A 17240-nucleotide genomic window follows, 5' to 3' on the forward strand; every position below is an offset into this window, starting at 1 on the left:
ATTGTGTTGTGTTACCCAGCCGTTCCAGACCGCCCAGAGGACCTTGAAGTAACAGCAGTTCATAGAGACTATATCAGCTTAACATGGAAACCTCCTGTGTCTGACGGAGGGTCAGAAGTCACCAAGTACATCCTGGAGGCCCGTATGATCGGCAAGGACAAGTTCACACGTCTGACCAAGGAGAAACTGATGGAGAGGAGATTCACCTATGACGGTCTGAGAGATGGGGACACCTATGAGTTCAGAGTTAGCGCTGTGAATGAAATTGGGCCCAGCAAGCCATCGTTCTGCACCAAACCAATCACCTGCAAAGATGAACTTGGTGAGATGGTCGCCGTTTTCTACTTTGATTCTACCAAATCACTTTGATTAAACTTGATTGTAGATTACCGAAAACAGAGGATGTTTTGAATTTAAATCTTATCTTGAAATATAGTAATGATATTGAATGTCCTTTTTCAGAACCCCCAACCATTGAGCTTGACTTCCGTGACAAGATCATCATCCGTGTTGGAGAGAGCATGGCTCTCCAGGGTCGCTACACCGGAAAGCCCTCTCCATCTATCATGTGGTACAGAGATGACGAAGAGCTGAAAGCAGATCAGCACATCAAGTTCAAAAACTCACTGACCACCATGACTTTAGGCCTTATGAAAGCCAAGCGCGAGCACAGCGGCAGATACTGCGTGCTGGTTGAAAACAGCACCGGCTCTCGAAAGGGCATTTGCAATGTGACCGTTGTAGGTAAGTTGTTACTCAGTCAAGCTGAAAATCTCACATCAATGGCCTCTAATATTATTTGTTTAATTTATGTAAAAAAAAAAAAATCTAATGTAGATGAACCAAAGTTAAAGTTTTGAACCAAAGTGACCAAACCATTATCATAAATTATGAACCAAAGTGACCAACACATTATGGTTTCCTATCCAGATCGCCCAACACAACCAGTTGGTCCAGTCATCTTTGATGAAGTTCACAGAGAGTTTATGGTGATCTCTTGGAAACCTCCTATTGATTCTGGCGGAGTGGACGTGTCCAACTACATCATTGACCAGAGAGACATCAATAGTGACATCTGGAGGAATGTAACATCTGCTTCGACGAAGTTGACGTGCAAAATCCCCAGGTTGATTGAGGGAAAAGAGTACATCATGAGAATCTGTGCTGAGAACATGTACGGAATCAGTGACCCACTGGATTCAGAGGAGATGAGAGCCAAAGATCTCTTCAGTACGTAATCACTGCAATAGATTGAAATTATTTAGGTTGTGTCTCAAATGGCACCTTATTCCCTATATAGTGCACTACTTTTGACCAGAGCCCTATGGGCCTTGGCTAAAAGTAATGCACTATACAGGGAATAGGGTCCCATTTGGGACAAAACCATTATTTACTTATTTTTTGTCCACTTGAGTGCCATTGTTGCTGTTCCTAATGTGACTTGTTATCCTGTGTTTTACAGGAGTGCCTGAGGCACCAGAGATGCCCAACGTGAGGGAGGTGTATGCTGACAACTGCCTTGTGCTTTGGAGCAGACCTCGTGATGGCGGCAAACCCATCACTAACTACATTTTGGAGAAGAAGGAGCCAGCTGCAAAGAGATGGTCTCGTGCCACCAGAGAACCCCTCTATCCAACTACTCAGTTCAGGGTGCTTGACCTTATTGAAGGCTGTCAATATCAATTCCGGGTTATGGCAGAGAATGAAATCGGCACTGGTGACCCTAGTCCCCCATCAAACACAATTCTCGCCAAAGATCCAATTGGTAAGTCTATTAACTATTTTAAAAAGCCTAATAAGCTATTTGGTCTATTGTAAATGATTGATATGAAGTTAGGATTGGTAACTGATGCATTTTCTCTCTGTATAGTTCCTCCCAGCCCCCCTGTACTGCCAGAGGCAATCGACAAGACCAAGGATACCGTAAGCCTGAAATGGCAGCTACCTCGCCATGATGGCAAAGGCAAAATCTTTGGTTACCTTGTTGAGTACCAGAAGGTTGGTGCAGTAGAATGGTCACAGGGCAATGTGACTCCTGAAGAATGTCCAGAATGCAACTATGTTCTAAAGGGCCTGGAAGACGGAGCAGAGTACAACATCAGGGTCTTCACTGTGAATGCTGCTGGACCCTCTGAGCCTGCCCCTTGTAAGCAAACAGTGAAAGTACATGACAGACTGGGTAAGTAGTTCATCTTTATTTATTATTAACTTTATATCAATGTGGAAATGATCATCAATAATTCTATGTACAACTTGTACAATAATATATTTTGTTGTATCCCTATACAGAGAAACCAGAGTTGCTGCTTGATGCCAATATGTCCCGTGACCATCTTGCGATGGTAGGAACTAATATTACTCTCAGTTCAGTGATCAAGGGCATGCCACCTCCCACTGTAGTATGGCAGAAGAACGGAGAAGAGGTTCCCGCAGATCGTTGTACCATTGCTGCCACTGCCACTGGCAGCAAACTTGTTATGCTCAACTGTGTCCGCTCAGACAGCGGCAAATACACACTCACTATTGAAAATGCAGCTGGAAAGAAGTCCGCTACATGCACAGTGCTCACCTTAGGTATGTTACATTTAACTGAGAACAATTAATAAGAAGTTTGTTTATTTGAGAAAAATCCCAACAAATAGTTGCTCGAATTATGCATAGTTAACACAAAATGCAATGTACTGCTGTTGATTTTCGGCTTGTTTGTTGGGACATATCATTTATTTAAATAAGTAAAAAAGGAACATGTTGTGTTGATTAATTGATTAATATTTGCATGTTTATCTAGATAAACCCGGACCTCCTCGGGATCTGAAAATCTCTGAGATCACCAGTGAGTCAGCCTACCTGACCTGGAAGGTTCCTGAGGATGATGGAGGGGCTGTCATCTCTCACTACGTTGTGGAAAAGAAAGACGTGGCGGCTGAGAAATGGGTGCCCGTCGCTGCATCAAACAAGAAGCCTAGTCTGATGGCTCTGTATCTTATGGAAGGCATCCAGTATCTGTTCCGTGTTGCTGCTGAGAACCAGTTTGGCAGAGGTTCCTACATCATGACTAAGACGCCGATCAAGGCTGTTGATCCTCTTTGTGAGTAATGATAACAAGACTGATGATAACAAGAATGGAATAGAATGTAATACCCTTACGGAAGTGTTCCAAAAACAATTGTTTTCACATGACTTCACATGAGAAATTTCACGTGATATCATATGATTTTCCACATGTGAAATCATGTGTTTTTCTGTAAGGGATAAAATAGATTAGAATGTTATTGCCAATCGGAGGACGGTAGAAAAATATTTGCCATCCTCAGATGGATAATAAAGTTATATTCTATATGTTTTTGAACACTTCGGTGACAATTTCCCAAATGTTTATCAACCATCTATTACTATTCATCGTTTGATTTTCAAAATTGAATGACTTTCAGATCCACCTGGTCCACCAAAGAATCTACATCACATCGACGTAGACAAGACTGAAGTCTGGCTCCAATGGGATTGGCCAGACCGCGACGGAGGAAGTGAGATCACTGGATTCATCGTTGAGCACCAGGAGGGAGAGGGAAAAGACTGGGTCACCTTCAAGACTGTCACCAATCCTCATAGCCATGTCACTGGACTGGAGGAGGGAAAGACATACAGGTTCCGTGTGAAGTCCCAGAATGCTGTTGGCGTGAGCCGTCCAGACACCAGTGTCCCTGTAACCTGCCAGGAGAAACTCTGTAAGACTTCTTTGATCAATAATAATAATAAATAAATGAATTATTTGATTTATAAAGTGCTTTTCTAGACACCCAAAGCGCTTACATATTAAGGGGGAAACTTAATCCTTCACCAATGATCAAATCTAAAGTAAATGATGACAGCCCACATGCCTCAAAGTCTAACATTGATACCTTATGTTTTCTTTTTCAGTGCCACCAACTATTTCAGTGGATGTGAAGCTTATTGAGGGTTTGATTGTCAAGGCTGGAAGCACTATCGTACTCCCAGCAGTCATGAAAGGAATTCCTACTCCCACAGCCAAGTGGGTGAGTGACGGAAAGGAACTGGCAACAAAGGACAATGTCAAGATTGACACTGAGGGCATGAACACATCTCTCACCATCACTGGATGTGTCAGAGGTGACACTGGAGAGTATCTCCTCACCGTGGCAAACTCTGCTGGAAGCAAGACTGTTGCTCTGCACGTCACTGTGCTCGATGTCCCAGGTGCCCCCATTGGCCCGATCAACATCCTTGAAGTTACCCCTGACCACATGGTCATCAACTGGAGACCACCTAAAGATGACGGTGGCACTCCTTTGACGTGTTATATTGTTGAAAAGAAGGATACCAAAAAGGCTTGGGAACCATGGTCAGTTGTGTGCTCAGGATGCACTGGTACAAAGGCTAAAATTTCTCGATTGGAGAAAGGTCGTGAATATATTCTGCGTGTCCGTGCAGAAAACAAGGTGGGCATTGGTGCTGGACTTGAGAGTCCTCCCACTATTGCCAAACATATGTTTGATCCACCTGGCCCTCCAGGCCAGCCAACCTGCTCTGATATCACAGAGAATGCTGTGACCATAGAATGGACTCTGCCCGAATTTGATGGTGGCAGTCCAGTCAGTGGCTATGTAGTAGAGCGCAGAGAAATGACAGGGAAATGGATCCGCGTCAACAAGACACCTGTATTGGATCTCCGATACAGAGCATCAGGTCTGTTCGAGAACAACAGCTACGAGTTCAGAATCTTTGCTGAGAACGTTGCTGGTGTCAGCGAGCCCTCTCCTGTATCAGATCCAGTGAAGTGCACTCGTCCTATTACTAAGCCAGGACCCCCATTAAACCCTAAACTGAGGGACTGGAGCAAGTCATATGCTGACTTGGTGTGGACCAAGCCAACAAGAGATGGAGGCAGCCCCATCTTAGGTTATATAGTTGAATGTCAGAAATCAGCCAGCACCAAATGGGAGAAAGTTCATAAGGATCTCATCCCGATGTGCGCATTTAGAGCAATGGGACTTACTGAGGGCATGGAATACAGGTTCCGCATTAGCGCTTCCAATATTATTGGAGATGGAAAACCTACAGAACTCTCAGAAACAGTCCTTGCCAAGGACATTCTGGTTCCCCCAGAGCTGACAGTTGATGTTGCTTGCCGTGACCTTCTGACAGTTAGGGTGGGACAGAGTATCAACCTTGTTACTAGAGTTAAAGGTAGACCAGATCCTGATATCACTTGGTCTAAGGATGCCAAGATTCTAGGCATAGACAGGCGTACTGAGATGAACAACAACTACCCTCTGGTTGAGCTGGTGATTTCAGATGCAGTAAGGCAAGATTACGGAAAGTATGCTATCCTTGCTAAAAACAGCAGTGGTCAAGCACAGGCTACCATTATTGTGAATGTGCTTGACACTCCAGGCGTCTGTCAGAATCTGAAGACCACTTACGTGACAAAAGAATCCTGCATGGTTTCCTGGGAGAACCCAGAGGATAATGGAGGAACTGAAATAACACAGTACATTATTGAGAGCCGTCAACCTAGTCAAAGGAATTGGACAGTGGTATCAAATGATTGCACCAAACGCCTTATGAAGGCACCACTCCATGAGGGTTGTGAATACTTCTTCCGTGTGAGTGCAGAGAACAAAATTGGTGCTGGACCTTCAACAGAGACCAAAACAGCCATCCTTGCTGTTGATCCCATTGAGAAGCCTGGTGACCCTATTGACTTCATTATCTCTGAGATCGGCAAGACATTCGTCTTCCTGAAATGGAAGAGACCAGACTATGATGGTGGCAGCCGTAACCTGGGCTACCATGTTGAAAAGAAACCTAAAGTGGCAGAAGAATGGGAGAGACTGCACAAGGGTGCGATTAAGGAAACTTACTTCATGGCAGACAAGTGCATTGAAAACGAAATTTACCAGTTCAGGGTACAGACAAAGAATGAAGGAGGTGAGAGCAACTGGGTGACAACTGCTGAGGTTGAGGTTAAAGAACAGTTAGTGGTGCCAGAGATCAAGATGAAGTTGCAATGGACTCTAGTGGTTAATGCCGGTGACGCCATTCCGATTGAAGCTGATGTCAAGGGAAAACCAGCTCCGGAAGTAAAGTGGACAAAGGAGAACGACACAGGGGACATCACCAAGAGCCCAAGGCTCCAAATAGAAGCCGGTGTAGAATTCTCTAAATTCCTGTTGACAAACTCAAGACGTGGAGATACTGGAAAATATAACATCACTGCTACCAATAGTGCTGGAACAGCCACTGGATGGGCGAATGTGTGTGTGCTTGATAGACCTGGTCCTATCAGCAACCTAGTTGTAAATGGTGTTACAGTGGATAGGTGCATGTTGACATGGGATATGCCAGAAGATGATGGTGGATGTGAAATTTATAACTACATCATAGAAAAGTGTGAGAAGAAGAGAATGGTGTGGTCCATACATTCTTCTGCTGTGATCACCAACTCTGCTAAAGTAACCCGCCTTGTAGAAGGAAATGAATATATATTCAGGGTGCGTGCAGAAAACAAGATGGGGGCAGGTCCTGCAGTGGAGAGCGCACCTATTGTGGCAAGGACCGAATTCAGTAAACCTGGCATTCCAGAAGCACCAGAAGTTATCAAGATCTCCAAGGAGGAGATGACCGTTACATGGAACCCTCCTGAGAATAACGGTGGAAAGAAAATCTCTGGTTACATTCTGGAGAAAAAGGAAGAATTCGGAGTACGATGGTCTCCTTGCACAAAGCATTCCATTGATTCGACCCAACTGACTGTGACTGGTTTGCTGCGTGATCATGAATATCAGTTCCGCGTCAGGGCTGAGAATGAAATAGGACTTGGTGAACCAAGCAAACCCTCAAGATCACTCGCCGCCAGAGATTCTCTTGGTATGTATAGTACAGCAGTTCTAAATATTATAAAATCATACATTCACAATGGTTTTGCTTTAGCCTTTGCATATCCAAAGTATCTGTGTTAATATGCAGTTTGTTTATTTCGTTTTGACATTTTCAGATGTCCCAGCCCCTCCAACAAATCTGAAGGTTGGTGACAGTACAAGGACCTCAGTAGCACTGAAGTGGACAAAGCCTGTTTCTGATGGTGGAGCTCCTATCATTGGTTATGTGGTGGAAATGAGGATCAAGGGAAACAAGGATGCGGCATGGAAGAGGTGTAATGTCGCAGCCCAGCTAATTGTATGTGGATTCACTGTCTCCAGTCTGGATGATCATGAATGGTATGAATTCCGCGTTTCTGCTCAAAATCAATGCGGTATGAGCTTAACGGCGGATCTTACGATGCCTGTGCAACCCAAGGATATCCTTGGTGAGTCCTAAAATACATTTACATTTTACATTCACATTTTTGTAATTTAGCAGATGGGCTTATCCCGAGCGACTTAGTCAGTGAATAGTAAATAGTACTACAGTTTGTTTAATGTGGCATATTTCAGTTTAATTACATTGTGTGAAAGATCATTAGTGTATCATCACACTAATACATCTATCTACACCTTCTTCGACCAACAGAGGCACCTGAAATTGACATGGATGCTAGTCTGAAGGAGGGTCTGACAGTCAGGGCCGGATGTCCCATAAGACTGGTGGCAACCATCAAGGGAAGACCAGCTCCCAAAGTCTCCTGGAGAAGAATGGGTGTCGATAACGTTGTCAGGAAGGGCCATGTGGACATCATTGACACGATGACCTTCCTGGTTATCCCTGAAAGTACACGGGATGATTCAGGCAAATACTCCCTGACCCTGTCCAGCCCAGCTGGGGAGAAGGCAGTGTTTGTCAATGTCAAAGTACTGGGTAAGTAGTGTGTTTTCGCTCATCTCAGAACTACTGCATTGCTCTATTGCTGCTTGCAGTTTGAATATCTGCCCATAATCTTATAATATGTTGTACTACATAAACATGTCAATGTGATTACATGTTTTTCCCCTCAACAGATACCCCAGGGCCTGTAGTGGGTCTGGATGCCACAGATATTAAACAGACGTCCGCCAAACTGGCATGGTCACCCCCTGAGAACGATGGTGGCAGTGCAGTCACTCATTACATTATTGAGAAGCGTGAAATCGACCGCAAGACCTGGGGACCAGTCGCAAACAATATTGAACAGACTGAAACCAACGTCAAGAAACTTGTTTCAGGCACAGAGTATTTCTTTAGAGTCACGGCTGTGAATGAATATGGTCCTGGAGTTGCGAAGGTCTCGCCAAAGTCCTACATGGCATCTGATCCTGTCAGTAAGTACCCTTTTGTTTGACCGTTTCATTAATGATCTAAGAACCATTCATTAGATGCTCTAGAAGCCTAGCCTTCAATCATTTAAGCCTGAATTTTGACAACTTTTTGCTGGTTTTCTTCTTCCCAGGCAAACCTGAACCATGCCCGAAGATTGATGTATTGGAAATTACAAAGAACAGTGCACTTCTGGGATGGCTGAAACCATTGGGTGATGGAGGAGCTAAGATAGATGGTTATATAGTTGAATACATGGGGCTCATCCCACCCAAACCAGAACCAGAACCAGCAGAACGAGTAGAAGGAGAGGAAGCTGCTCCTCCTCCGGAACCTGTACCTGCACCTGTGGTTGTGGAAGAACCAGCGGAAGAGAAGCCAGAACCACAATGGATGGCATACACAACTGTTAAAAATTTAACCCTTTCAGTTAGTGGACTCAAGGAGGGTATGAAGTACAGATTCCGGGTGGCTGCAAGAAATATCATGGGTCGCAGTTCGTACACTGAAACTAGGGACGCTTATGAGATCAAGGAACAGATGCGTAAGTTTTCTTTTTTTGCAACCAATGTTATTCACAACATATCCACACATAATAGAATTGTGATTTTTGTGTGTGATGAGGGATTATTTTTCATCAAATCAAGTTAACAAAAAATTCCTTTTTATTTGGTTTTCAGTGGAACCCAAGATTATGATGGCGGAGGCTGTGTCTGCCAAAGCAGGAGCTAAACTCAGAGTGGAAGCTCTTGTGTCTGGAAAGCCAGCACCAACCTGCACATGGATGCGAGGAGATGACAATGTTGTTTCCTCTAGTCGTCTTGCTGTGCACAAATCTGCAAACATGTGTGTGCTCATCATCAAAGACGTGTCCAGAACCGACAGTGGACTATACAGTTTGGTTGCTGAGAACAGCTGTGCTAAAGTAGATCAGCATATTAAAATCATCATCAGAGGTTTGTATCTTAATTGCATAAAATAATTAGTCGGTTCTATTTTCAAACTATTCGAATGAAAATTGTGTTAGATGTGAATGCTGATAATGACTGTATATTAATGTTTCAGATATCCCCGGAGCGCCTGAGCCTCCATTTGAGATCAGTGACATTGACGCTGATGCCTGCACACTCTCTTGGAAAGCACCAATTGAAGATGGCGGAAGCCAGATTACAAACTACGTAGTGGAGAAGTGTGACGTGATCAGAGGCGACTGGGTAAACGCTGTATCGTCCTGTGGCAAGACTGGCTGCAGACTGGGAAAGCTCATCCCTGGAAAGGAATACATCTTCCGTGTCCGTTCAGAGAATCGCTTTGGAATCTCAGACCCCCTTACATCGGACAGGATGATTGCCAAATTCCCCTTCGGTGGGTTTCACACAAAAAATCTAATAAAACTCTGTTGTATTGTTGTATCGTTCACTTAATCTAAAACTTGTTTTTATTTGATTTATTTTATCAATAGATGTGCCCAGTGAGCCTTTAAACTGCCACATCACCAAGGTCAACAAGGACTGTATGTTTGTAGCCTGGGACAGACCTGAGAGCGATGGTGGCAGCCCTATTACTGGCTTCTACATTGAACGCAAAGAGAGGAACAGCCTCCTTTGGGTCAAGGCTAACGACTCAGTTGTCAGATCAACGGAATATCCCTGTGCAGGCCTTATTGAGGGCTTGGAATACAACTTCAGAGTATCTGCCATCAATCGTGCTGGACAGAGTAAGCCAAGCAAGAAGTCTGACTTTGTCACAGCAAGAACACCAGTTGGTATGTGTATTTTTAATTCCTTTTTTCCTATTATGATACATAACTCGTACGACTTCTTCCTCAAACATTGTGTACTTGATTTATTCCTGCAGACACACCAGGCAAACCAGAGGTTCTCGATGTTACCAAGAATGCAGTCAACTTGGTCTGGACTAGACCAAAGAATGACGGTGGAAGCAAGATCATTGGATATTATGTTGAGGCCCTGAGGCTCCCTGGAGACAAATGGGTCCGTTGCAACACCAGCAGTCAGAATGTACCCAGAGAAGAGTACACTGCAACGGGACTGGAGGAAGACATGGAGTACCAGTTCAGAGTCATCGCAAAGACCGCTGTCAACATGAGCCAGGCATCAGACATCACAGACCCAGTTCTGGTCTCTGCAGAGAAGGGTAGGAATATTGCATTGACATTTGTTTCCTCTAAATTAAGCAAATATATGCATATACCATGGATTTGATTGGATTTTAGTGCATTTCTGACCATGTCTCAATTATCATTTCAGTGCCACCAAGAGTAGAAATTGGAATCCCAATGAAGAGGCTTAAGCCAGTGAAGGCTGGAGCAAATGTACTTCTTGAGGCAGAGGTGTTTGGAAAACCGATGCCCAAGGTTACATGGAAGAGGGGAGAGGAAGTATTGAGAGCTTCTGAGATGTTGAAGATGTCCCAGTTGAGACATCTCTTCAGCATAGAGCTTCTTGGAGTAACAAAGGAACACACAGGAGAGTATACTATTTTGGCAGAAAATGCAAGTGGATCCAAAACTGGAGAAATTAAGTTAACGGTTTTCGGTAAGTATAAAGACAGACAAAGATATATTTCAAGATATTTGTTTTTTTCATCTAGAAACATATTACATTTATTATAATCAAGAAACATAAACATATTCTTCTTCTTAGATGTCCCCGGTCCACCAGTCTCTGTCAAGTTTGGTGACGTGTTTGCCAATAGTGTCCAGATTAGTTGGGAGGCGCCTATTGCAGATGGAGGCTCGGACATCACAAACTACATTGTTGACAAACGTGAGACCAGTAGAGCTGAATGGGCTCAGGTCGCAGCCCATATTCAGGGTGATGTGTTTGAACTCACCACAAAGAAACTGATTGAGGGACGAGAGTACCAGTTCCGCGTCCGCGCAGAGAATAGATTTGGGGTTGGAGAAGCCATCTTGACTGATCCCGTCTATGCCAGGAATCCATTCAGTAAGATTTCTATTTACTTTTTTCATATACTTTAATGCAGTAGTTTTAATGCAGTAAATACTTTAACAGACACGTTTATCACACAGCACAATGCCTCTAGAACTGTGTTTGTTTAATACTTGAATCATTATTTTTAGCTGTCCCTGGGGCATGTGAGGCACCAGTCATCACAAACATCACCAAAGAGCACATGACCGTTAGCTGGAAGGAACCAGCCGATGATGGCAAGTCAACCATCTTAGGATACATGGTGGAGAAGAAGGGAACCAAGGAAGTCAACTGGACTAAACTGAACAGGAAAGCCTTGATAGAGAGAACCCTGGAAGTTGCTGGTCTGTCAGAGGGAGCAGAGTATGAATTCAGAGTAATTGCCCTGAACAACGCTGGCCTTGGCAAACCCAGTGAGCCATCCACTGTGGCTTCAGCCCACGATCCTATCAGTAAGTATCCAAACTTATTAAAACAATTTACCCAACATCATTCTGGATGACAATCATTCTGGATGACAATGCACCTATAATATGTAGCTTGATATCTACCTATAATATGTACATTTATATTTACTTTTAATATTAAAATGTATACTTGATATTTATTTAATATACTTTTAATATATTCACTGAGTGTACAAAACGTTAAGAACTCTTTCCATGACATAGACTGACCAGATGAATCCAGGTGAAAGCTATGGTCCCTTACTGATGTCACTTGTTAAATCCACTTCAATCACTGTAGATTAATGGGAGGAAACCGGTTAAATAAAGATTTTTAAGCCTTGAGATAATGAAGACATGGATTATGTATGTGTGCCATTCAGAGGGTTAATGGGCAAGACAAAAATGTAAGTGTCTTTGAACGGGGTTAAGGTAGTAGGTGCCATTCGCACAGGTTTGTGTTAAGATCTGCCAAAGGGCATCCGGCCAATTTGACACAACTGTGGGAAGCATTGGAATCAACATGGGCCAGCATCCCTGTGGAACGCTTTCGACACCTTGTAGAGTCCACGATGAATTAAGGCTGTTCTGAGGACAAAAGGGGGTGCAACTCAATATTAGGAAGGCTTTCTTCAAGTTTTGTACACCCAGTGTATATACATTAATGTGTATTACATTTTTATACTTACTTTTAATGGTCCTTTGTAGCTCAATTGGTTGAGCATGGAGCTTTTAACGCCAGAGTAGTGGGTTCAATTCCCGGGACCACCTATATGTAAAATGTGTGTACACATGACTGTAAGTCGCTTTAGATGAAAGCTTCTGTTAAATACCTTTTACCGTAATGTTGCCCTCTGTAGATTCTATATTATGTTCAAATATATATTTATTTATAATGACCTTTTATATAACATAAATGTGCTCCTCAATAGATCCTCCTGGACCCCCTGTGAACCCGATGGTCACTGACGTCAGCCGCAGCACGATTAGCCTGACCTGGACTAAACCAGCCAATAACGGAGGCAGTGCCATCCTGGGATACCTTGTTGAATGCAAGAGAACAGACGCAACAGACTGGATCAGATGCAACGTGCCCAAGAACCTCCAAGACACATTCTACCTTGTTCAGAACCTCATTGATAAATCTGAATATCAACTGCGTGTGTCTGCCGTGAACAAAGTGGGCTTCAGTGAAACATGCGAAGTGCCAGACAAACATGTAGCAAAGGACATTTTGGGTATGCTAACATTTTAATACTAACCCGATTGAATGAGTATACTGTAGGCTAACTTTAGGATCATATGTAAGAATAATAATAATAATAATAATTGATTGGATTTATACATAGCTTTTCTAGTGCGCAAAATGCTTTACAAAGTAAGGGGGGAAACTCACCTCTATCACCATGTAGATTTATTAACTTTGTTTTTCAAGTATTCAAGTTTATAATGAGCTTACAATTAAGTCTATGTACACACCCAACATTGTGTAGATTGAAACAAGTTTTCTTGCTTTGATTTCAGTTGCTCCTGAGGCAGAACTCAGTGCTGACCTGAAGGAGGTTCTGGAGCTCCGTGCTGGGTCCCAAATGAGACTTTTCGCCACAATAAAGGGTCGTCCCACTCCCAAGGTGATCTGGGCAAAAATGAACAGCAACATCAAGGAAAGACAAGGCATTGTTATCAAGAGCACCGACACTGACACTGTGGTGTTAGTCCAGAGTTGCAACAGATATGATGCGGGCAAATATATCCTGAGTCTTGAAAGTCGCAGCGGAATGAAGATGTATACAATTGTTGTCAAGGTTTACGGTAAGCATAAATTATTGTATTTAAGACTCGATTCATGAGATCTTAAATAAATATGGCTTAATCTGTAATACTTAATGTATTTATCTATCTGACATACAGATACCCCTGGGCCACCAGTCAATCTCATGGTAAAGGAGACAACAAAGGACAGTGCAAAGATCCTTTGGGATACTCCTCTTATTGATGGTGGAAGCGAAGTGACCAGTTACATTATTGAAAAGCGTGATGCAGAGAGAAAAGCTTGGTCTCTAGTTAAGGATAACTATGCCAAAAACACTCTCAAGATCCCTGATTTGGAGGCTGGTAGATCTTACTGTTTTAGAGTCAAGGCTGTGAATGAATATGGCGTTGGTGAGGCATGTGAAACCGCAGATTCAGTTAGAGCGTCTGGTGAGTGATCATGCATTATATCTAATATAATCTACATTGTTTTGTGTGGAGAGAATGTTCTTCTAATCTCATTTGATATTACAGAGGAACCTGGGCCAGTTATGGACTTCAAGCCCTTGTTGATCACAAAGCAAGGATGCACCCTTGGATGGAAGAAACCTCTCAGTGATGGCGGTAGCCGCATCATTGTGTATGTGCTTGAGGTTATGAATGGAGATGATAACTGGAAGGAGCTAATGAGTTCCAAGAACATGCAGTACAGTGCCAAGGATCTGGTGGAAGGAAAAGAATATAAGTACAGAGTCAAAGCAGTAAATGACTCTGGTGACAGTCCGTACAAGGAGCTGGATGTGGTGGCTAAAGACCAGATCAGTAAGTCTTTATCTGCATCCCAAATGGCACCCCTTTCCCTATATAGTGCGCTACTTTTGACCAGGGCCCATAAGGAATTCCTCCTCATGAACTGTCTGTGATTTATCTCACGACCATTGTTTTTCACCGGCAGATATTAACCCTATTCTTGTCCTCTGTCTTTCCTAGTTCATCCTGGAGTTGACTTGCGGGGCATTCCCAATCTGTGCTACATTGCAAAGGAGGGAAGTATAGTCCGCATCAAGCTCCCACTCTACGGCAAACCTACTCCTAAATGCTCCTGGAAGAAGGGCGAGGATGAGGATTTGACCGATACTGGAAGAGTGTGTGCAGAATCCACAGCAGTCAACACTACCCTCCTGATCCGTGACTGCCAGAGGAGCGATGCCTCTAAGTACACAGTCACACTGAAAAACATTTCTGGAGTAAAGGAATCCACCATCTTCATTAGGGTGGTTGGCAAACCAGGAATGCCTGTCGCACCAATGAAGTTTAAGGATGTCACTGCAGATGGGTGCACCCTGAGATGGACTGCACCTAAGGATGATGGTGGATCAGAGATAACCAACTATACTCTTGAGAAGAGGGATTCCGTAACCAACATGTGGGTTAGCATTGCTACCGATATTGAAGCAGTTTCCAATACTACCACCTTCAGAGTGACAGGTCTTCATGAGGAGACGGAATACATCTTCAGAGTCTGTGCACAGAACAAGCATGGTGCTAGTGAAGGACTCAAATCCGAGCCTATTGTTGCCAAACATCCATTCAGTAAGTTAAGTTTTCTTCTAAATTGTATAGATAATTTTTTGTCATCAAATGTAATTTGGATATTGTTGACTGATTGTAATGTTATCGCTCCTTTCCAGATGTACCTGAGGCACCACCTGCACCTGTGATCATGAGTATGCGTCATGATTCATCATTCTTGGCCTGGTCTGACCCAAGGAAGACCGGAGGCTCTCCAATTACTGGTAGAGTACAAGTGTCTTTTTTAGCATACAGTAGCAACTCTATGTTTTCTGAGTTGATGCAGGTGGGAGTTGTCAAGTGAATGATTTTGTGTATATTTGTCTAAATTCTGTCAGTGTGTTCGGTTAATTGAAAGGGGACGTCAGCACAACATCACCAGGTCAAATTCCTGGTACATGTACTTGGCGAATAAAAATAATTCTGATTATCAATCATAACAATCTATGAACCCTTGTGATTTCAGGCTACCATGTTGAGTTCAAGGAGAGGAACAGCATGCTGTGGAAGAGGTCAGGGGGAGCCATTAAGTTGAAGGAACACAAGGTCACCGGCTTAACTGAAGGACTGGAATATGAATTCAGAGTCATGGCCACGAATCTGGCCGGTGTTGGCAGAGCAAGTCCACCAACTGGGGCGCATGTTGCCTTGGATCCAATTGGTAAGTGGAATATTTTTCAAGGTTCATTGTTCATTCAGGTGTCCCATAGCATCCATAGGCCAGATTGGATTGTGTCTAGTTTGTCCACTTGGTAATTTGTTTTTGTAATATTTTCGCTGGAATAATCAAGGTTTTGTCTTACAATCACATTGAGCATCCTTCTTGTTTGTATTTCAGATGCCCCTGGAAAACCTGATGTGATCAGCATCACAAGAAGTACTGTAACACTTCAGTGGACTGAGCCCAAGTACGATGGTGGACACAGACTGACAGGCTACATTGTGGAAAAACGTGATTTGCCTTCCAAGATCTGGCAAAAGGCTAACAATGTGAATGTTGTAGACACAGCATACACTGTGAAAGAGCTGCAGGAGGGATGCAAGTTTGAGTTCAGAATCAGGGCAAAAAATGCCGCTGGAGCATTGAGCCCTCCCTCTGAACAAACAGATACACTTGTGTGCAAGGATGAATACGGTAAGATATATATTTATATTGATGATTGTATTATTAATCATGAAATGAAGTAACAGAATGTGGTGTGTTTACTACCATGAAGGTAATTACTATATTGATTTATTCAACAGAGGCACCAACCATCACTATTGATTCCACTGTAAAAGAGGGACTCACAGTCAGAGCGGGTGACCACATCGTCATAACTGCAACAAGTATTGTAGGCAAACCCCCACCAACATCAGTGTGGTCTAAGGGTGGAAAATACTTCAAGCCTTCAGATATCTGCCAGATTGAGTCCACTGCAACGTCCTCGACATTGACTGTCAAATACGCCGGGAGATCGGATTCTGGAGAATACACAATTACAGCCAGCAATCCATTTGGTGTCACAGAAGAAGTTGTGAAAGTGAAGGTTTTGGACGTTCCCGCAGCTCCGGGTCCTATTGAGGTCAGTGGAGTTTCGTCTGAGAAGGTCACACTGACATGGACACCACCAACTGAAGATGGTGGATGTCCAGTTAAATATTACACCCTGGAGAAGAGAGAAACAAGCCGCCTCCTTTGGACCATTCTTTCAGAAAAAGTACTTGACTGCCACTATATTGCCAAGAAGCTAATCCAGGGAAATGAATACATCTTCCGTGTGAAGGCAGTTAATCACTATGGTCCTGGAGAAGCAGCAGTGTCTGGGCCAGCTAAGATGGTGGACCAATTTGGTATGTAAAACTGACTTGTTTCATTTAGTTGGATTGAATCATGGTTATGTATATTTTCACTAATGCATCCTAAATACTGTGATATATTTTGTTTGCAGGTCCCCCTGGTCCTCCATCAAAACCAGAGATTGAAGAGATTGGAGGACACCATGTCAAAATCAACTGGAAAAGACCAATTGATGATGGTGGTAGCGACATCACAGGCTACATGGTTGAAAAGAAAGAAAGAAAGGGCATGAGATGGGTTAGGGCAGCGAAGAAGTCCATTGCTGAACTCTCATATGAAGTAACGGGACTCACAGAGAAAGTTGAATATGAATTCAGGGTGGTTGCAGAGAACAAAGCAGGCTTCGGAGAGCCAAGTGAACCATCATTGTCTGTTACGACCAAAACTGTTAAATGTGAGTAAAAAAAATCTGCATCTATCCAT

At 43.3% G+C, this 17240-nt stretch overlaps 1 protein-coding gene across 1 annotated transcript in view; it reads left to right on the forward strand.

The window, feature by feature from the left end:
• ttn.1 (titin, tandem duplicate 1) overlaps positions 1–17240 on the forward strand; it is a 171663-nt gene that overhangs the window by 104358 nt on the left and 50065 nt on the right. Inside the window, exons 139-168 of the mRNA XM_071341458.1 lie at positions 20–322; positions 463–744; positions 931–1230; positions 1463–1765; positions 1871–2179; positions 2290–2574; positions 2789–3088; positions 3432–3725; positions 3919–6888; positions 7016–7327; positions 7531–7815; positions 7956–8255; positions 8384–8794; positions 8931–9206; positions 9316–9615; positions 9713–10015; positions 10108–10407; positions 10521–10808; positions 10917–11219; positions 11357–11659; positions 12586–12891; positions 13178–13465; positions 13565–13855; positions 13940–14227; positions 14396–14998; positions 15097–15201; positions 15444–15638; positions 15816–16112; positions 16223–16810; positions 16909–17211. Of these exons, the coding sequence (XP_071197559.1) occupies positions 20–322; positions 463–744; positions 931–1230; positions 1463–1765; positions 1871–2179; positions 2290–2574; positions 2789–3088; positions 3432–3725; positions 3919–6888; positions 7016–7327; positions 7531–7815; positions 7956–8255; positions 8384–8794; positions 8931–9206; positions 9316–9615; positions 9713–10015; positions 10108–10407; positions 10521–10808; positions 10917–11219; positions 11357–11659; positions 12586–12891; positions 13178–13465; positions 13565–13855; positions 13940–14227; positions 14396–14998; positions 15097–15201; positions 15444–15638; positions 15816–16112; positions 16223–16810; positions 16909–17211 (11991 nt within the window). The remainder of the gene's footprint in view (positions 1–19; positions 323–462; positions 745–930; positions 1231–1462; positions 1766–1870; positions 2180–2289; positions 2575–2788; positions 3089–3431; positions 3726–3918; positions 6889–7015; positions 7328–7530; positions 7816–7955; positions 8256–8383; positions 8795–8930; positions 9207–9315; positions 9616–9712; positions 10016–10107; positions 10408–10520; positions 10809–10916; positions 11220–11356; positions 11660–12585; positions 12892–13177; positions 13466–13564; positions 13856–13939; positions 14228–14395; positions 14999–15096; positions 15202–15443; positions 15639–15815; positions 16113–16222; positions 16811–16908; positions 17212–17240) is intronic.

The sequence above is a fragment of the Salvelinus alpinus genome, chromosome 14 (assembly GCF_045679555.1).
Source record: "Salvelinus alpinus chromosome 14, SLU_Salpinus.1, whole genome shotgun sequence".
NCBI lineage: Eukaryota > Metazoa > Chordata > Actinopteri > Salmoniformes > Salmonidae > Salvelinus > Salvelinus alpinus.